The 22,784-nt window shown below is 35.1% G+C and overlaps 1 protein-coding gene across 1 annotated transcript in view; it reads left to right on the top strand.

Moving 5' to 3' along the window:
• WDR72 (WD repeat domain 72) overlaps nucleotides 1–22,784 on the top strand; it is a 208,976-nt gene that overhangs the window by 99,256 nt on the left and 86,936 nt on the right. Inside the window, exons 14-16 of the mRNA XM_025390239.1 lie at nucleotides 12,056–12,873; nucleotides 14,618–14,709; nucleotides 18,811–18,890. Of these exons, the coding sequence (XP_025246024.1) occupies nucleotides 12,056–12,873; nucleotides 14,618–14,709; nucleotides 18,811–18,890 (990 nt within the window). The remainder of the gene's footprint in view (nucleotides 1–12,055; nucleotides 12,874–14,617; nucleotides 14,710–18,810; nucleotides 18,891–22,784) is intronic.

Genomic DNA, 22,784 nt, shown 5'->3' with positions numbered 1-22,784 from the left:
GTGCCATCTCTCGCTTGAAAAACTTCCACTGTTATAAACCTATTGATGGACATCCTTTCCCTTGAGTGTAGATTCATAGTTTAAATTTCCTAATTCTTTTTCTTTGCCTTAACTACACTCCTAATGCTTCAGCTATGACTTACAGTTTTTATTTACTTAAAATGTAGAAATAATTTAGAAACTTGTGGAGTAACTAGAATGCGGATTCCATAGGGTCTTCAGATTACTAAACTTTGTTTTCTTAGGAACTAAATTGTATACACAGAATTCTTCAATTTTTACCTAGCTTATTAAAATATGTAATTACTGTGATAAGCACAACTGGGAAAAGAAGGTTGAGAACAAAGAGAATTAAAATTACTGGAAAGTAAATATCTCAGTTGCTATGAGTAGAATGCAGAAAGTGGAAAGTAGCATACCAGTGGTCAGAGGGATTGGAGAGCACAGATTAATCTGATGGGTTAGCTAAGTGGAGAACTGTTAAGGGGATTTAAAAAAATTTCTTTTAACTTAAAAATGAAATTAAACATGTAAAATAATGTAGCTTATTTATATTGAGCAAAATGTAAATTTATTATTGCAATTAGGCACTAATTTTTTAAATGACTATATAATGAATCAAGCAAGTTTTGTTTTGTGTGTTTTTTTCTAATTAAACTGTATGGTTCACAATATGTCATCTTTTATTTTATGTTTGAATTTCACTAAGAATAATAAGGAGTTTTGTTCTAGAAAAGAATTTGAAAGATAATCAAGCTTTCCACAGACCTAACTTTTACACTTTACATTAAAACATTTTTCATTTGAAGCTTCTGAGTTAGTTTTCTCAAGCTATCTGTTTTTCTCTGTTACATCCTTATTTGTCAATGGCATTAGTTATGACTTGGAGTTCTGCTGTCACTGTTAGTGTAATCCTACATCTTTAACACTATTTGCTATCTACTCTACAATTGAATTGCATCATCAGATAACCGGTCCATGTCTAATAGATGGGGCTAGGTCTTTATGTTATAAGGCAAGGAGTGTTTAGGTACTAATTTTATATGTGACTAGTTCATTAGTGAATGTTTTCACATGATGACGACTTTTCCTTCCTTATACAACTCAGTGACTGTGGTGTATTGTAAAATGAGTGTTTAGCTAATAAAGACCCTTGTATGTTTTAAAAATAATAAATAAAAATATTATTTCATTCTTTGAAGAATCTAAGTGGATAATGTCATCAGTAGAATAGTTAGGAAAAACAGACTTGGGAATCTTGGTTGAGTTATTTGCCAGATGGATAACTTAGAACAAATCATTTCCCTTATCTCTCCCTTTTCCCTTAGTGTGAGGAGAAAGTCAAATTAGACAATTTCTAAATTCTTCATTCAGGAAGATATCGAAAATGTTTTAGCAACTGCTGCCTATATTTCCTCACTTTGTATTTAAATATTTATATTAAATGTTACTGTACAAAGTCACAAAAGTGAGAAGATAAGGGTAGCTTTAAGCATCAGTCTTATGTAATCTAATTCATGGTTGTAGTAGCTTGGGCAGGTCAAATTTTTTCGTAACAAACTCACTGGGGGATCCAAAATGTTTTGAGAAAGAAGTTATCAGAACATGTTGCTAGAAAGTGCGTTTCTACCTTCAGAAGCCAGGAGTAAAACCAGTCTTGTTTAACCATTTTGTCTTTCTGAATCAGGGAGAAAAGGAAGAAGAAAGCACAAGAGAAACATAGTAGGCTGAAGCGAAAAGAAAATAAATCAATGCACTTCTTTGTTCTTCAGATAAAAGTGTTAGACTTGTACTTTTTCACACCTATTACATTTTTTTTTGTCTGAACAGTTGGTCCTTTCTGTTTTTCCTTTTTATATGTACTTTGGCTTGCTTATAGTTTGAATTTTGTGGTGTTGGCTGTGGTTTTAATTATTCTGGGCTCTTGTGAGTAGCAGAGGAATAATTTTGGCCTGCCAGCCATCTGGGATTCTACTTGCAGACTTTCAGACTCAGTAGCTTTTCCCAAAGTCTTTCTACTCCACACAAAGAATTCAACCCTGTGTGCCTTTGCCTACTCCCCACCTGCTGTTTATAGCATTCACATGTAGATGTATCAGCATTATTTTACTCCCAGACTCTCCGAAGTTGAGAGGTTGGAATGGATTGTCCTTTAGTGCCACCCTCTTGCTTTACCAATTATAAATAATACCTCCTCTCTTTCCTCAACCTGGGATTTCAAAGAGTAGTAGTAAAAGTGATGATTTTTGAGGAAAATACCAGGACCTTCTCTGTGATGCAATACCTGGAAATCACATGTTGGGGAATTATCTGTCAGGCAAGCAGATAGCATTTTATAAACAACATGTAAATCAATCACTTAAAATTTGTATTCTCACATTTTTGCAGTTGCATAGATGTGATGAAATACTTCTTGCGTTTAATTACTTGTTCTAGACTTTTAAAGATTGCAATCAGATTAATGAATGTTTCCAAAACACTTTCGTTAGAATGATGTTTTAGATATATTTTATCATTCTAAAATTAATGTAATTATATTTGCATTTTTGCATTTAGTGTGCTACTTTTAATAGAATTTTTGTCTGTGAAATATATTACGTATAGGTAACATAAAATTAAAGTTAATATTAACTACAGCCTTTGCTAAACATTGCTGAATATTGTGTCTGCCCAATCTATAAAATGTGAAAACTCAGAAAATAATATTATGGGCATTTACTGTCATTTTTCTGTGTTATTTATTTCCAGAATGATAGTCTTATGTTTTCAAGGCCCTTTGGTAATAAGACTTTTAACATATACTTCCTAAAGTTTCAAACAGTGATGACTGGCTGGAATTATGTTTAATAATTTTAATACATTAAAACATAGCAATGATTTATACTTTGAAAATCAAGTATAAATTTTTTAACTTAAAAATAACAAGTTAAAAAATAAATTTTTTATTAAAAATATTAAAAAATAACTTAAAAATAACTTGTTAAAAAATAAATTTTCAAATGGAAGCCAACTCTGTTGTATGTTAATTAAATTTGGAATAACATTTACGATTTTAAAGTAATGTAAAATATTCAGTTGCTTCTTTGATAAGGTGACCATATTTAAGAACAGGAATTTAGGATTTTTGTTTATGGCAGTGCACTAGGCCTATTGTGGCTGTGTGGACCACAAAATAATAAGAGAAGAACAAGAAATATTGTTCAAATCATTGCTATAATTTTGATTGGCCCAAAAGTTGAGAAGATCTAGGTGCTGAGACAGAGGTTATAGCTTTGAGGAAGTGGAAGTGCATAGGAGGGCAGAACTCTGCCTTCAGCCTGCTTGATTAACCAGTAATCCAGAAGAAACCACAGCTATAGTTTGTGAGTAGGTGACTTCTTAGCTTAAATGCCCCTTCAAGAGTTATAACCATTCTTAGAATACATTTAGTAGTCAGTAGGGTTTATACAGATCTATGGAAACTGTACCTCATCTCTTCTGCGTAGCTCATTCTCTACCTTCCCATATTCTACCTTCCCATATTCTACCTTCCAGCCATTCTGAAATTTTCTCAGTTCACGCTATATGCATACCTTCTTAACCTTCTTCTAGCCATCACTTCAGAGGTCTTCTCATATTTGCAATGCACCCAACGAAGGTCTAATAGCCAGAATCTATAGGGAACTTAAACAATTGAACAAGCAAAAAATAAATAACTCCATTAAAAATGGGAAAAGACGGCCGGGCGCGGTGGCTCACGCCTGTAATCCCTGCACTTTGGGAGGCCGAGGCGGGCGGATCACGAGGTCAGGAGATCGAGACCATCCTGGCTAACACGGTGAAACCCCGTCTCTACTAAAATACAAAAAAAAAAAAATTAGCTGGGCGCGGTGGCGGTCGCCTGTAGTCCCAGCTACTCGGGAGGCTGAGGCAGGAGAATGACGCGAACCCGGGAGGCGGAGCTTGCAGTGAGCCGAGATGGTGCCACTGCACTCCAGCCTGGGCGACAGAGTGAAGACTCCGCCTCAAAAAAAAAAAAAAAAAAAAAAAAAAAAAAAAAAAAAAAAAAAAAAGGGAAAAGACGTGAGCATATACTTCTCAAAAGAAGACATACAAGTGGCCAAGAAACATATGAAAAGATGCTCAACATCACTAGTTATCATAGAAATGCAACTCCAAACCACAATGAGTTACCATCTCATGCCAGTCAGAATGGCTGTGATTAAACATCAAAAAACAACTGGTGCTGGTGGGGCCACAGAGAACAGGGTATACTTATACAGTGTATACTTATGAGTGGGAATGTATACAGTGTATACTTATACTTGGTGGGAATGTAAATTAGTTCACCTACTGTGGAAAGCAGTGTGGAGAGTTCTCAAAGAATTTAAAAAAGAACTACCATTTGACCCAGCAATCTCATTACTGGGTATATATCCAAAAGAAAATAAAGTTCTACCAAAAAGACACATGATCTTGTATGTTCATTGCAGCATTATTCACGAAGCAAAGACATGGAATCAACCTAGGTGCCCATCAACAATGGATTGGATAGAGAAAGTGTGATGTGTGTGTGTGTGTGTGTGTGTGTGTGTGTGTGTATATATGTGGAGAGAGAAAGAGAGCATATAATGCTACTTAGAAGTCATGTTCTTAGCAGCAACATGGATGCAGCTGGAGGTAATTATCCTAAGTTAATTAACACAGGAACGGAAAGTCAAATACTGCATATTCTCACTTATCAATGGATACTAAACAATGAGTACTCGTGAACATGAAGATGACGACAATAGACACTGGAGACTACTAAGTGAAAAATGAAAGAAGAGGACTGTGAGTTGAAAAACCAACTATTGGGTACTATGCTCAGTACCTGGGTGTTGGGATCAATCATATCCCAAACCACAAATCTGCAGATGTATCCCCTGAATCTAAAATAAAAGTTAAAAAAAAAGTTAATTAAGGAAATCAAAACCAGTATAATATACAAAATTTTATACTTTTTTGAGACTAATGATTTAAAAACTATTTCTCTCTGCAATATTTTTATCTCTTTGTTTATCTCTTGTGATGGCATGAGTATTTTACAAATTAATTTATGTGAGTTCTTTATATGCCTAAAATATTAGCCTTTGATTATTGATCTTGTGAATTTTGTTCTTATGCTTTTAAGTTTAATTTCATCAATGCAACTGTTTTGGGGGAGGGTAGTACATGTTAAAAACATTTGGCTAGTCATATCGTTGACATTTTCTTTTTTCCCTAGGGTCCTTTATTTAATTTAATTTAATTATATTTTAGTTTAGTTTAATTTAGTTCCGGGATACATATGTAGGATGTACAAGTTTGTTACATAGGTAAACGTGTGCCATGGTGGTTTACTGTGCCTGTCAAAACCCATCAACTAGGCATTAAGGCCAGCATGCATTAGCTATTTATCCTGATGCTCTCCCTCCCCCTGCTCCCTCCTCAGGCTGCCCCTGGTGTGTGTGTTTTCCCCTCCCTGTGTCCATGTGTTCTCATTGTTCAGCTCCCCCTTATAAATTAGGACATGGGTGTTTGTTTTTTCTTTCCCATTAGTTTGCTGAGGATAATGGCTTGCAGCTCCATCCATTGTCCCTGTAAAGGACACATCTCATTCTTTTTTATGGCTGTGTAGTATTCCATGGTATATATGTACCACTTTCTCCTTATCCAGTCTATCATTGATGGGCATTTGGGTTGATTCCATATCTTTGCTATTGTGACTAGTGCTGCAATGAACTTGCATGTATCTTTATAATAGAATGATTTATATTCCTATGGATACATACCCAGTAATGGGATTGCTGGGTCGGATGCTATTTCTGGTTCTAGGTCTTCGAGGAATCGCTGCACTGTCTTCCACAGTGGTTGAACTAATTTACATGTCCACCAACAGTGTAAAAGTTGGTCCTGTTTTTCTAAAGCCCTGCTATTATCTGTCGTTTCTTGACTTTTTAATGATCACCATTCTGAATGTCATGAGATGGTATCTCATTGCGGTTTTGATTTGCATTTCTCTAATGATCAATGATTATGAGCTTTTTTCATATGTTAGTTGACCACATAAATGTCTTCTGTTGAACGGTGTCTGTTCTTGTCCTTTTGCCCACATTTCAATGGGGTTGTTTGTTTTTTTTCTTGTAAATTTGTTTAAGTTCCTTGTAGATTCTGGATATTAAGGCTTTGTCAGATGCATAGATTGCAAAATTTTCTCCCATTCTGTAGGTTGTCTCTTCACTCTGATGATAGTTTCTTTTTTAAAAAAATGTTTCGGCCGGGCGCGGTGGCTCACGCCTGTAATCCCAGCACTTTGGGAGGCCGAGGCGGGCGGATCACGAGGTCAGGAGATCGAGACTATCCTGGCTAACATGGTGAAACCCCGTCTCTACTAAAAATGCAAAAAATTAGCCGGGCGAAGCGGCGGGCGCCTGTAGTCCCAGCTACTCGGGAGGCTGAGGCAGGAGAATGGCGTGAACCTGGGAGGCGGAGCTTGCAGTGAGCCGAGATCGCGCCACTGCACTCCAGCCTGGGCGACTAAGCGAGACTCTGTCTCAAAAAAAAAAAAAAAAAAAAAAAATGTTTATTTTTCCATAGGTTATTGGGGAACAGGTGGTGTTTGATTACATGATTAAAAGCTTTAGTGGTGATTGTGAGATTCTGTTGTACCCATCACCCAAGTGGTATACACTGCACACAGTTGTAGTCTTTTATTCGTCATCCCCTTCCCACCTTTTCCCGCTGTGTCCCCAAAGTTTGTTGTGTCATTCTTACGCCTTTGCATTCTCACAGCTTAGCTCCCACTTATGAGTGAAAACATACGATGTTTTCGTATATATATATATCACAGTTTCTTTATCCACTCATTGATTGATGGGCATTTGGGTTGACTCCCCAGTTTTGCAATTGAGAATTGTACTGCTATAAACATGGTTGTACAAGTATTTTTTCATATAATGACTTATTTTCCTCTGGATGGATACCCAGTAGTGGGATTGCTGGATCAAATGGTAGTTCTACTTTTAGTTCTTTAAGGAATCTCCACACTGTTTTCCATAGTGGTTGTGGTAGTTTACCTTCCCACCGGCAGTGTAGAAGCACTCCCTGTTTACCGCATCCATGCCAACATCTATTTTTTTATTTTTTTATTATGGCCACTCTTGCAAGAGTAAAGTAGTATTGCACTCTGGTTTTGATTTGCATTATCCTGATCATTAGTGATGTTGAACATTTTTTATATGTTTGTTGGCGATTTGTATATCTTCTTTTGATAATTTTCTATTCATGTTCTTAGCCCACTTTTTGATGGAATTGTTTGTATTTTTCTTACTGATTTGTTTGAGTTCATTGTAGATTCTGCATATCAGTCCTTTGTTAGATGTATAGATTGTGAAGTTTTCGCCCACTCTATGGGTTGTCTGTTTACTCTGCTGACTGTTCCTTTTGCCATGCAGAAGCTCTTTAGTTTAATTAAGTCCCTGCTGTTTAATCTTTGTTTTTATTGCATTTGCTTTTGGGTTGTTGGTCATGAAATCCTTGTCTAGGCTGATGTCTAGAAGAGTTTTTCCAATGTTATCTTCTAGAATTTTTATATTTTCAGGTCTGAGATTTAAGTCCTTGATCCATCATGGGTTGATTTTTTGTTTAAGGTGAGAGATGAGGATCCAGTTTCATTCTCCTTCTGGTGGCTAGCCAATTATCCCAGCACCATTTGTTGCATAGGATGTCCTTTCCTCACTTTGTTTTTGTTTGCTTTGTTGAGGATCAGTTGGCTGTAAGTATTTAGGTTTATTTCTGGGTTGGCCATTTTGATTACTATTTTTAGAAGAGCTTTTTGTTTGGCATAGTAAAATATAAGTTTTTGTAGAAATTTAAAAAATAAATATATCAAAAGAATTTTAAGAAAGCTGCAATTTTATAGAAAATGGGATTATATTTTTAAAATTTTAAATATTTTTCCATTGACAATATATATGAATTTTTGGCATATATATGTATGTCATAATGTATTTTGCATATATATATATGCCATAATGTATTCAGCCAAATCTATTGTATGGGACATTTAAGTTATTTTCAGCTTATTGAAATAGAAAAATTTTCAATGACCATTTTTTCATATGACTTTGTGCATATTTCTAATCATACCTTTAGGATAAATTACTTTTAAAATAATTTCTACATTAAAGAGTCTGTAACATTTTAAGATTATTAATACACGTTGGCAACTTGCCTTCCCTAAAATAAGTACCAGCTTACACTAATCTTGCAGTGTATAAGAATGTCTGTTTACTCCCTCCATTATCAAAACTGAATATTCAATTTTTAATGCTATTTGCAAATCCAATGTTTATCTGTTTGTTGGCTAATAGTCTGAACATCAGTCCTGTTCATTTCTCTACAAATCAAGATTACGCTGTTTTAAAATTTATCTTTGAAAATAATGCATATTTGAATTAACAAGAAATTTACAGAAGTTCTTACAGGTAAAAAGCAAAATGAGATCACAATTCCAGACAGGTTGGAGAAGGCTGAAAGAGCATTTGCTAATCCCCGGGTACTTTTAGGTTTAGTTTAAACCACTCTAAAGGTTAAAAGAGAGAATTTCCAGGTCCAGTGCAGTGATAGGAAGTTGGATAGGATACCACAGCATAAGTTCATTGTCCCCTAAGAGCTGCGTATTCAATGAAAAAGCCAACCAAGGTGAGCAATATTTTTTCACACAAGAAGAGAATGAATAAAAATATTTGTCTTTGTTGATCTCAGCCCTAGATGGAGGGGGAAAAGTACTTTTGCTTAAGTATTAATCCCCTTAATCTTGAGTCAGAATTCACACTACCTTCAAGGAATGAAAACTTTTTAAGCTGGAAATTTTGTTTAAAGAGGGCCCTATTTGGTAGTACCCCTGGGTAACTGGTATTCACAAACTAAAATCCTCTCTTAAAGAGTGCACCCTCACATATATCTCAAAGGATTCTCACTGATCATATTTCATACACACACACACACACACACACACAACTATAAAACATACACGGAAACAGGAAAACATCGGCAAAATAAAAAAGCAGAGCCATATCCACAAAGATTTTAGAAACTTTAATTACAGATGCAAAGTATAATAAGTATGTTTAAAAATATAAGAATGATTTTAAAATATGGTTAAGAAATAACTGTCTATAAAAATGACCTTTTTTTTTTTTTTAAAGAACCAAATAGAACTTCTGGAAATGAAAAATGTAAAAATCAAAATTAGGAACTCAGTGCATAAGTTAAGTGATATATTAAACACAGGTGAGAAGAAAATTGGCAAACTAAAAGAAAAATTTTGAAGAGCTTGCCCCACATGAGGTGTACAGAAAGACAAAGAGATGAAAAAATGTAAGGGGATAGAGCCTCTGACAAATACCTGGTCAGTGTCCCATAAGGGGATAATGGTATGATGAGAGAAAATATTCAATAGGATAAGCCCAACAACTTCACAAAGTTGATGAAAGATAGGGAGGCTCAGATACAGTGGAGGACTAGGGAAAACATCCACACCTAGAAGAATCATAGTGAAGCTGTGGAATATTAAAGCCTAAAGGATCTCATCAAACAGCAGAGAAAAAAGACAGATGGTGTGACAGACTAGCAGCTGACTTCTCAACTGCATCAGAGGAAGACAGAGACTGCAGAATAATCCTTTCTTCACCAATACTGGGAGAAAATAAGTCAAGCTAAAATTGTATACTTAGCAAGACTACATTTTAAGGAAAACATTCCATTAAGAGGATAAACAAAGTCAAAAGTTGATTCTTTAAAGAGTATCAAAATTGACAAAATTCTAGCAGGAAAAAAAAGAGGCAACAAAAGTAATAAATTTTAAGAGGGCCCATAGTTATAGGTACTGCAGAGTTAAAATAACTGATAGGCAAGTAATATAAACATATTTTTGAGTGATTATAAAATTATCAAAAGAAATTAAACATGGTCTAAATAAGTGGGAGATGTAATCGGGAGTTTGGCAAACATGCAAAAACATGCAAGATTAAATAGGTCAAATAGGAATACATATTTAAGGTTAAGACCTAAACAAAAGCAAAGAAATTATAAGCACAAAATTCAAATATTGGTTACTTTCTGACAGTATGCAGGGGTAAAAAAAATTAGGACATAGTCTACTTTTTAGTCCAAATGGAGGCACTTTGTTAATATTCCTTAAACAATTCGTTTACATTATTTATTTACCATGAAATGTATAACACATAGAGAAAAAAGTAAACAACGCAGCACAAAAATGTACAACTCAATGGTCGTAAAGCACACACCTTCATAATCACTACATAGATCCAGAAATAAAATATGTGAGCGCCCCAGAAGCTATACTTTCCCAGTCCTCAAAAGGTAGCCTCTAGCTTTGTAGATTTATTGTTTATGAATGTATCCTTAAACCCTCTTGTTTTGTTTTCTCCTGTCTTTTGAAAATAACAGGGATGGAATTACATACAGTTAATTCTTTTATGTCTGGCTTCTTTGATGAACATAATGTTGGTGAAATTAAAAGGCCAATGAATGGTATTATTTTAATTTCATTTTTCTGGTTACTACTTGTAGTAAAAATTTTTCATATTGTAACTTTTGAATATTTGTTTTGTGAATTGTTATTACCTTTGCCCATTCATCCATCTGTAAGATCCTCTTCTTATTATTGATTTGCAAAAATTATTTGTTAATAATTACATTAACAATTATTGACAAACAAATGTGCTCTTTACAATTCGTTCTCCATTTCATTTTTTAACACTTGTAATTTGTAATGGTTTTCTTTTTAAACTTTCCTTTTGTATTATTGAAAATTAAATATATCATCGCCGTAAAAAATTTCAGGAAACCAAATCAAAAACACAACACACCGTAGTATAAATAAAGATCATTTTAATTTCTTCTTCCCAATTAATTCCTTCTTCCCAATTAAATGTTAACTGTTGGTAACATTTTGGTTCATATCCTTTGTGACTTTATTTATTTGTATTTACTTATTCTCTATATATGTACATTTTTATATATAAATGTAGATAGAGATATATGTCAAATTTTTAAATATCTATATTTGTACCTAAAATTTTACTAATGGAGAATTATTTTGTCTGCCTAATAATATGTTTTTCACCAATCGATACAATTTACACCACCATTTTAAATTATTTAAATTGTGTTCCATTGTATAAATTTGCTAATTATTAATTCAACAGACATTAATTGAGTCTCTTGATAATGCTATATAGCAGCATTGTTTTGTAGGCACTTGAGGCAACTAACATACAAAATTCCTGCAAAGGTGGGGTTGAATGCTAGTGGAGGAAACATACACTAAAGAAATAAATTTTTCATATTCTATAAGGAAATCCTAAGTCCTAGAAAGAAGAAAGAAAGCAAGGAAGAGTTTAGAGAGTAGTGGGTTGATATGAGGGAATAAAGTATTCAAGGAATGCCTCATAAATTAGCAAGAACATAGTAGAAGTATGGGAACCCACTGTGCCAGCCTTTGGGGAAAAATCAAATGCAAGACAACAAGGTGAGTTTTTTGGGTTTTTCTTAGAGCAATATGACATTGGTCAACATTTCAGTTACTTCCAATTTTAACAAATTTGGAAGCACCATTGTTGTTAAAATATTTAGTTTTTGCTTGCGTTCTTACATTTGTTCTCCTCAGTTTTCAAACCAACCTTGTCCTTGTATGTCTTTATGACTATAATAGTAGAAAGATGTGAGAGTGTATATTAAAGGATGTTAATCTAGTACCATCTTACTCCAGAGACATAATTCATATTTATTTAGAGGAAAAATAAAATTTAGGAAAAAAGAAAAGAAGTTTTCAAAGAATGTTAGAATATAGAATATTTAATTTAGAAAGGAATTTTTTATAGCTGAGACAAAAAAATTAAAATGACTTGCCTTTAGCTACTCTGCAAATTAATACTTTTTTAAAATGCCACTTTAACATCATGGAATCTTTAATAAAATAACTTAATAAGCAAGAACTTTGACACAAAATATTTTTTTGTTCCCTTAGGTTGCTGATGCCAAATTTTGCCCAAGACCTTTTAATGTCTTGCCTGTGAAGACAAAATGGAGTAACGTGGGCTTTCATATTCTTCTATTTGATCTGGAAAACCTTGTTGAACTTTTACTACCAACTCCACTCAGTGATGTTGACTCTTCCAGTTCATTCTATGGTGGTGAGGTCCTGAGAAGAGCCAAGAGCACAGTGGAGAAGAAGACACTGACACTGAGAAAGAGTAAAACTGCCTGTGGTCCTCTCTCAGCAGAGGCACAAGCCAAGCCTATTACTGAAAGCCTGTCCCAAGGAGATAATACCATCAAATTCTCAGAAGAAAATGATGGAATTAAAAGGCAGAAGAAAATGAAGATCTCCAAAAAAATGCAGCCTAAGCCATCAAGAAAAGTAGATGCCAGTCTTACAATAGACACAGCTAAATTGTTTCTGTCTTGCCTTTTGCCATGGGGAGTGGATAAAGATTTAGATTATCTTTGCATTAAGCACCTCAATATTTTAAAGCTTCAGGGTCCTATTTCTTTGGGACTTGCTTCGAATGAAGATCATTTCTCACTGATGTTGCCAGGTTGGGATGTATGCAATACTGAAATGATAAAAGACTATTCAGGAGTAAATTTATTTTCCAGGAAAGTTTTGGACTTGTCAGATAAATACACAGCCACTCTTCCAGATCAGGTTGGAATTCCAAGAGGACTGGAAAATAATTGTGATTCTTTGCAAGAGTCAAATACTATAGTTTATTTGTTGAGCAGACTATTTTTAGTTAATAAGTTAGTTAACATGCCTTTAGAATTGGCATTTAGAGTTGGCAGGTAAGACATACCTAGAGATTTTGACTATACTAGATTATGACATTAAAAAAAAATCATGATTTGCTCTTTGGTATATTCAGCTCTTTAACATTCCTTCCTTCTTTCCAGTGGGGGTAAATATGCAACAACTTCTTGGTTTAAAAAACATTAAGAAAATCTCCCTTTTAATTGTTTGGATTGGAGTATAATTTGGCAATAGATCTATATGATTTAAAATTCATTCATTCAACAAATATTCAATGTTTTCATAATATGTGTCAGAAAAGACATAGTGTGGGATGCTGAATGAGTAGATAGATAGATAGATAGATAGATAGCTACATAGATACATAGATACATACACATATACATACATAGACACATATACATCTTGAAATCCATTATACATGGTATGAATTAAGTATGAACAAAAACACATATACGTCTTGAAATCCATTATACATGGTATGAATTAAGTATGAACAAAAACATTTAAGTAAAGGCTTATGATGATATGTTTTTTATATCATCAGAGAAGGAAAAAATTGAAAATTTCATACCTCAGATTTTACTATTTATTTTATATTTTGGCATATTAAAATAGAATAAAATAGAAGAGTCTATTTAGTAATTCATTTATACATAGTACAGTTTAGTAATAACTGTTGTTTTTGAGTGTTGAGATTACACTACTATGTGACTTTGGGCTAGTCACTTTGCTTTTCTGGGCCTTACTTTCCTGATTTACAAAATGAGGTGGGTGGTATAGGTGACTGTGAAATTCTTAAAAGCTTAGGTTGCTAATCAATTTGATTTATTGGTCTAATCATGATCCCACAGAGCAGATGAGGGACTTAGTTGTTTGCCAGAGGTTTTCATTGTAAGTTTATTCCTGATACAGATTACAGGATGGAAATGATGTGTCTGATGTCTGGTGCACTTTAGGGAAGCTTACGGACTTTTGGTATGCCTTTCATTAAATAGCCTTTCAAATGTTGTCACACATTAGTTGACTCTTTAAAGAATTCTTCATTGAAACAAATTATAGAATGAACATGTCAGGATGAGAGACTGCTTCTCTACTGCAGCCACTCCAGATTTGATCTGCTGTCAGAGCCCAGATACTATTTTTTGAGAAATCAAAATAATGTATGTTGGATTTGTCACACCAAATCCTTCCAACAAATTTGACCATTTCACAGAAATTTTACTGTGGTTGTGAAGGTTGAGAAATCTTCATAAGCTTAACAACTGGGCACATGATTTAACTGAATTTTAAGGCAACACCTGCCTACTTATCAGAACATCCCTGGCAGTTTCGGAAGATTCCTGTGATGGGAACACTGGTGTAGGGTAAAACCCGCCTTCATAAGGCTCCAATGGTAGCTGAGGAGAATTCTTTGACAGATGTCAACATATTGAGTTTTTTTAATTTGTTGCATTAGTCAGTAGTCATGTGACCTAAAATAGCAAACCTGTCTTGTAAATGTAGGTCACAGATAATACTGGCAAACTAAGACGTGCAGGTCAATTGGGATTAAGATTTTAGGTGGGAGCCTAAAAAAAAAAAAAAAAAAAGATTTAGGTGGGAACAAAGTGAGGAAATCAGATTCACAAAAGAAATTGATGTGAAAGATATTGCTAAAAATAATCTGTATTCAATTTCCAAATTTGCAAAAGTGGTCATGTACCCATATCTTTGATTTATTTCCTCAAATAATTTTTGTGCTTTTTAGTAATATACTGCCAATCTTTTTTCTAACAGTTCTTTCAGAATGGAATGTGCACATAATAAGGTGAGAAGTGCTGGGAATGACATTTTAAATATGTCAAGCTTCTACGGTTGCTCACGAAATGGTAAGGGAGCTACTGACACAGATATGATCTGATTTTTTTTTTCCTATGAAAGGAAATAACTAGTCTTTCTATAACTGGTTAGCAATGTCAAAATAAATAACATTTATAAAACATAGATTTTACCTATGTTTGTGATCACACTAGCTGTGTAGCTTGAGGCTAGTCATTTAGCTTTTCTGGGCCTTACTTTCTTCATTTAGAAAATGAGGTGGGTGACATTTATCAAACATTTAAAAACACAAATTGAACATTTTATAATTTTAAAACATAGACATAACATTCTAACATTTATAAAACATAGATTTCAAATGATCTTTGAAATGCCTAAAAATTTGAAACTTTTCAGCAAAGGAAATACTTAGGTGTTAAGTATTTTATTACTGTGTTTTATTGGAAAGTTTATTGCATCAATATCTTTATTACCAAATAAATGATTATTATATTAGATAATGTTCTTGCAATTTTAGAAGATTATATTCTCAACTTCAGTGTTTAGATTTTCTCTTGATGCCAAATGGCAAATTTATCTCCCAAACCTGTTTTTCCAAGTTTGGGACATCTCAGTAAATGACAGTTCTATCCTTCCAATTGCCAATTGCTCAAGCCGAGAACTTTCCCTTTCTCTCACACCCCACGTCAAATCTGTTAGTAATTATGTCAGTTCTACCTTCAGAATGTATCCCAGAATCTGACTGCTTCTCACCCACTACACCAGCAACTCCATCTCCCTCAACTTTCCTTTCCCTTACCCTCACCCCTGTGAGCGTTCCTCCTGTCCTGCCTAGATGACCACAGTAGGCACCTGATCATCTCTCTGCTCCTATTCTTGGTTGCTGCACTCTGTTCCCAACCAAGCAGCCAGAATGATTTATTCAGAACTAAGTCAGAACCTCACTCTTCTATGTATAACCTTCCAGTGGCTTCTGTTTCACTCAGAATAAAAGCCATTGTCCTTACTATAGCACACAAGGCCCTATAGGATCTGACCGCTTACGTATGTCATCACATACACACCCCCATCCAACCTTATCTCTTAGTGTTCACCCCCTGCTTAACTCATTCCAGCCACCCTAGCCTTTTTACTCTTACCCAAGCATGACAAGCAGGTCTGAGGACCTTTGCATTGGCTGTACCCTTGCCTGTGGTGTTCTTTCCCTAGACCTTCATGTGGCTCAACCTGCTCACCCTCCACCTGCTACCATCCATCAAGTCTTGCTCCAGTGCCACTTTATCACTGAAGGTGCCCTACCTCCTCCCCAGCACTCCCTACCCCTTTCGCTGTTGTACTATTTTCCATAAGCCTCTTCACTATCTGACATCTGTTACTTTTAAAAATCTCATCTGCCTCCTGCTACTAAATTGTAAGCTCCATGGAAGTTATATTTTGGTGACAGTTTTATTCATTGTTGTGTCCCCAGTTCCTAGTACAATATCTAGAAGGAATTAGCAAATAACTTTTGCATTCGTGGATGAATTAAATTAACAGACAAATAAAATTAAAGGATGAATAATGACTAGAACAGTGGTTTTGGAGATAAATAAGATACATGGCTGAGATTCAAGATCCAGCTCTGCTATTGACTACTTGTGTTCTATTGGGCATGTTTTTTACTTTTTAAAAGCCCTAATTACTACATTTGTAAAATGGGAATGTGATCCCAGACACAGTGTGCATGTTGCCTCTAAAGCTGTGCAGTATATGATCCATAGGATGGGGTGACCTGAATAACGGTACACAGTGGCCCTCACAGGACTGTTGAAAAGAGTATTTTTAAGTGAGAGTTTATTAATAGCTTCCAATTATCTAGTGCTTAGTATGTTCCAAGAATTATGTTAATGGTTTTACATATTTAATGTTTTTACTCATTTAATACAAAAACAACCCTGCACAGTAGGAGGCAGCATCTCTGTTTTACTTTTAAAAAAATGGGACTCAAGGAAGTTCGATGACTTATAAGCAAACAGCTATTCAGTAGAGGGGCCTGCATTCCAATCCAAATCTGATTCCTAACCCCATTTCCTGTCCACTGTGTCAGGCCACTTCTCACATTTATGATTACAGATAAAGTTCCCTCTAAATAGCCCCAGTCTGGGTTGCCTCTTTTCTCCTTAGATAGTTACTCTTATTAGGGTTAGCTATCCAGTGTGTTTTGCTGTTGTTTGTTTTTTTGTTTTTTAGCACTGGTAACTCGGAAGGGGATTGGAATTTAAGATTTAGTATAAGTATTTCTGCAAAGACAGGGAATTGCTAACTAGAATCAAGGAGGTCCCTGTTTTTCCTGTGGCTGCCCCAGCAAAAAAGCCTAAGCAACTACTGTTACTATAGAATCATCTCTCTGGGATTTAGGTTGGCCTTTATCGCATTTGAAGTTCAGCTAAGGATGAGGGAAACACGTTTTTCAAAAAATAATAATAATAATACTAGGAAGATGGAAGGTTAAACAAAAGGAAGCATTGACTTCATGGTATTAATTTTATAAAGCCAAATCCTAAAGAATAAAATAATACTCTGAGGTGCTCATTCTAAAATGTTGACAGGAACCAGTATTCACTTCTGTCAGCAGGAATGGTGACTGAATAATATTGGTAAGCCTCGGATATTTTCTTTTCATCTTTCCCCCTAAAGTTGCAATTAATTCTTTAACTCACTGACATTGCCAAGATAAATTGGCTCTCATTTCTATCACATATTAAAATTTCAACATCACATTAAAGTGTACTTTGAGGTACCCCATGATGTTAGTAAGTAGTTACAGTTGAGACCAATACTTAGCTTTGATGGTTGAGTCACAAGTTCAGCAAAGTGGGAGAGGGAGGAAAAATGGAGATCAAAAGAAAATGTTCTCTTACCTACTGTGTTCATGAAGAAATGGAAAACATGTCAAAATTATAATCTTCTATCATACTTACATGTTTTATATAGTGTTCATGGTCATTTTACATTTATATTAAGTGCTCTATCAGGAAAAAATCCTATCAATAATTGGTCAGAAGTTTCTTATATATTACTTTTATGTTCTCAAATTGCATTGTATAGAATACTTTTATTACATTTTCCTTGACTACTAATGTAGTAAATATATATTCATATAGATCGATAGATGGATATCTCATATGTTAATATAAAAATAGGGATTTGATGAAAAGTGTATCAGACAAATGCTAATTTAAATAGTTGATACCACAATGTCAGACATATATCAATATATTAATTTAAGTAGACAATTATAGTAACAACTTTTCCGCTTGCGCAAGCCCTTACCATTCTTCCCTATCTCACTCTCAGGATATGCCGCCTAGATAATAGACTTTAGCCATCAGAAAGCCTTAATTCATCGACTGTTCATTATGATTATATGTACATTTTCCATTAATGAAAAGACACTTATTAAGTATTTTTTTGTGTGTGTGTAGGAAACTGCTGGACACTCTATGAACCAATTTATTTAAACCAAACGCTCACTCATTCTTAAAATTTCACACTGAACATTAAGACAAATAGATAGAAAGGACATTGGAGAGGGCAAACAGAAAAGAAACAATACATAACAGAATGAGTCAAATTAAAACAGTAGTGCTCTACCTATTGATCAGAGTGGTAGAGCTGGATAAGGACAAATCAAAGGAAGTCTTTTATTTGATTTTACATGTGATAGAGACTAATTCATGGCAGAGGAGAATTTCAGAATTTGAATAAGGAAGGAATTGTAAGATTTGGTGATCTGTCTTGGGTCAAAAATGTGTTGAAACTGTAAAAATGAATCTGATTTGATGTGAATATGTGTTAGTATAATTGTTAGAATTACATATATATGTGTGTGTGTGTGTATATGGGTGTGTGGGTGTGTATATAAATGTAGACAAATGGATGTTGACTCTGGCTGTACATGTAAATCATCTGTGGCACTTTTACAAAGCATTAATGCCTGTCCCACCTCTACCACAGGATCTGTAAAATAAAAATCTCTGGAAGATTGAATCTGGGCACTGGTGTTTATAAAAAACAAAGCTTCCCAGGTGATTCTAATATGCAGCCCGTCTTAAGAGCCGCTATCCATTTTTAATACTCTCAAGATATAAATGTGTTCTGTATATTTCTAGGTAAGAATGATTCCCATGTACCTGAGGCTGACCTTTCACTTTTGAAGCTAATTTCCTGTTGGAGAGACCAGTCTGTGCAGGTATGATATAATTCACATTCATGAAGTTACTAGAAGAGTTCCTTGCTGCTGTGGTTCATGGGTACACCCCTCTATCTGAAAATACAAGTAGTTACTCTTGTCCTCATAAAATAGCCTTTGAACAGGCATAGAGATGAGGGAAAACACAGGCCATAACATAAGCAAGGGTACACCATTCACCAGGGGAGCGTGAATGCCGGGGGCTGAGGGAGGGAGGTTCTTGTCATCACAGGTAATTTCTTGCTTGTTGAAGCTTCAGTCTGAAGCAGAATTGTCCATTATTTGATTTCCAAATATGACATACATTAAAGTACCTATGTGTGGGAATTTGATTATGTGAAATTATAATTTTTTTAAATTTTCAATTTTTGTGGGCATGTAGTGGTCACATATATTTATGGGATACATGAAATATTTTAATACAGGCATGCAATGCCTAATTATCACATCATAGAGAATGGGGTATCCATCACCTCAAGCATTTGTCCTTTGTGTTAGAAATAATCCATTTATACTCTTTTAGTTATCTTAAAAAGTAAAATTAAATTATTATTGACTATAGTCACCCTGTTGTGGTATCAAATAGTAGGTTTTATTCATTCTTTCTGACTTTTTTTGGCGTCTATTAATCATCCCCACCTACCCCTATTCCACACTACCCTTCCCAGCCTCTGCTAACCATTCTTCTACTCTCTACGTCCATGAGTTCAATGTAGTTATTTATTTATTTATTATTATTATTATTATTATTATTATTATTATTATTATTATTTGAGATGGAGTCTCGCTCTATCGCCCAGGCTGGAGTGCAGTGGCCGGATCTCAGCTCACTGCAAGGTCTGCCTCCCAGGTTCACACCATTCTCCTGCCTCAGTCTCCCAAGTAGCTGGGACTACAGGCGCCCGCCACCTCGCCCGGCTAGTTTTTTGTATTTTTTTAGTAGAGACGGGGTTTCCCCATGTTAACCAGGATGGTCTCGAATTCCTGACCTCGTGATCCACCCGTCTCAGCCTCCCAAAGTGCTGACATTACAAGTGTGAGCCACCGTGCCCGGCCTATTTATTTATTTATTTATTTATTTATTTTTGAGAAAGCATCTTTCTCTGTCACCCAGGCTGGAGTGCAGTGGTACAGTAACAGCTCACTGCAGCCTCACTCTACCAGGCTCAAGTGATCCTCCCACCGCAGCCTCCCAAGTAGCTGGAACTACAGGCATGCACCACCACACCTGGCTAATTTTTTGTATTTTTAAAGAGATGGGGTTTTGCCATATTGCTCAGGCTGGTCTCAAATTCCTGGGCTCAAGCGATCCGCCCACCTCAGCCTTCCAAAGTGCTAGGCTTACAGGTATGTGCCATCTCACCTGACCTGTTTTGGTTTCGAGATTCCACACATAAGTGAAAACATGCAATATTAGTGTATCTGTGCCTGGCTTATTTCACTTAACATAATGATCTCCAGCTTATCCATGATGTTGCAAATGACAAGATCTCATTTTTTTATAACTGAATAGTGCTCTATTGTGTTGTGTACCATGTTTTCTCTATCCGTTTATCTGTTGATGGATACTTAATTGCTTCCAAATACCTACGTTGCTTCCAAATGTTGGCTGTTGTGAACAGTTCTGCAACAAACATAGGAGTTCAGATTTCTCTTTGATATACTGGTTTGCTTTCTTTTGGGTGATACTGAGCAGTGGGATTGCTGTATCATATGATAGACCTATTTTTAGTTTTTTCAGGAACCTCCAAACTGTTCTCCATAGTGGTTGCACTAGTTTACATTTCCACCAACAGTGGATTTTCTTTTCTCCACATCCTTACCGGCATTTGATATTGCCTGTATTTTGGATATAAGCCATTTTAACTGGGGTGACATGATATTGCATTGTTGCTTTGATTTGCATTTCTCTGATGATAAGTGATGTTGAGTACCTTTGCATATGCCTGTTTATTCTTTGTATGTCTTCTTTTGAGAAATGTCTATTCGTTTATTTTGGCCATTATTTTATTGGATTGTTAGATTTTTCCTATAGAGTTGTTTGCGCTCCTTGTATACTCTGGGTATTAATCCCTCGTCAGATGGGTAGTTTGCAAATATTTTCTCTCATTCTGTGGATTGTCTCTTGATTTTGTTGATTGTTTCCTTTGCTATGCGAAGCTTTTAAATTTGATGTGATTCCATTTGTCCATTTTTGCATTGGTTGCCTGTGCTTACTCAGGAAATTTTTGCCCAGACCAATGACCTGGAGATCTCTGCCAATGTTTTCTTGTAGTAGTTTGATAGTTTAATGTCTTAGATTTAAGTCTTCAATGCATTTTGATTTGACTTTTGTATATGGTAAGAGATAGGGGTCTAGTTTCATTCTTCTGCATAAGGATTTCCCAGCACCATTTATTGAAGAGGCTCTCTTTTCCCCAATGTATGTTCTTGGCACTTTTGTCAAAAATGAGTTCACTGTAGGTGTATGGATTCATTTCTGGGTTCTCTGTTCTCTTCTATTGGTCCATAGGTCTACTTTTGAGCCAGTACCATGCCTTTTGGTTACTATAGTTTTGTAGTTTAATAAATCTTTTTTTTTTTTTTTACATTCTGAGAGTACCTCATCTGTGAGTTGACTTAGAGGGCTGGTTTCTTCAATGTCCAATTTAAGTCCTTCTTTCTCCTTTAAGGCTCCTTTTGGTCTCAAAATTTTACCAGTACTTTTGTGCATTGTACAATAAATAGTTGTGCATTGATTCAATGAATGTTTACTAGAAGTTTATTCTTTTTTATGAACTTGATACATTACATATCAAATTTGCAAGATTGAAATAGCAATAACTCCAATTACAAGTGATTATTCTTGGTTATAAGGAAACAAAAAAAGTTAACTCGTAATATACTGTAGGGGCTGATGCTGTAATACTAAATATACACAGTTGGAATGGCTATAAAAACTAGTTGTCCTGGCCTGCAAGTATGCATGTGATTTTTTTCCCCAGCCTGACCCCATCTGTCATCATTTACCACCTCCTATCTTACCTTGATGTAGCCCCAACTGGCTTTCTTTTTATTTTCAGAAGACATAAAGCTCATCTGAACTCAGGATCTTACTGTTCTGTTGGGCTAGAATTCTCATGTCTTCATTAATCATTTAGGTCTTTTGCTTAAAAATCTATCTCCTTAAAGAAGTCTTCTTTTATAACTCCAACTAATATTGTTGCCACATTCTACCCAACCCCACTCATCTAGTCATCATCACATTACCTAGTTTTTTTGCTGTGATTACTTTTAATGGAAATTATATTATTTACTGTTTTGCTTGCTTATTTTGTCTTCACACTGTTATATAAGCTTGCTGAGAGCAGTGACCTTGTTTGTCTCATTTGCCCCTCTCTTACCAATGCCCAGAAAAGCAGAAGTGACAGTACGCAGTCAATACATATTTAATGAATGAATGAGTAGCTATGCAGGCAACCTCTGTAATAATTGGAATAAACACAAGTACATGCAACTTTATCAGCACATAAGTAGTCACCCCAAAAAGGCCTATCTATTAAAAGTGAGATTTTTTCCCCAGTAACCAGAAAGTTCCTAAATGGGGAAAAAATTATTAAAAAGAAGGATTCAACAAAACATTTCTCTTAAATTGCTCTCGCTTGAAGATCTTTGGTAGTTGTTCATTTGACCTTCAAATAAACTTTAATGTGCTTTGAGCATGTTTGGACTAACAGACCTTTAAGGTTCTATGACTCTGTGACGGTATGTGAAATGCTGGCTTTAGATGAAGACTACCAGAGAATTTACCCACTCTACAGAAAGTCCAGCCTTCAAGATTCTCTTCTCATCTCTGCTACTGGCCTGATGCATGATCTGGAAGATAGGTTAAACTTCTTGATTATTTGTCTTGCT

Source organism: Theropithecus gelada, chromosome 7a (genome assembly GCF_003255815.1).
Source record: "Theropithecus gelada isolate Dixy chromosome 7a, Tgel_1.0, whole genome shotgun sequence".
Taxonomy (NCBI): domain Eukaryota; kingdom Metazoa; phylum Chordata; class Mammalia; order Primates; family Cercopithecidae; genus Theropithecus; species Theropithecus gelada.
The sequence above is the reverse complement of the archived record's forward strand: the minus strand, read 5'-3'. Positions and strand labels throughout refer to the sequence as shown.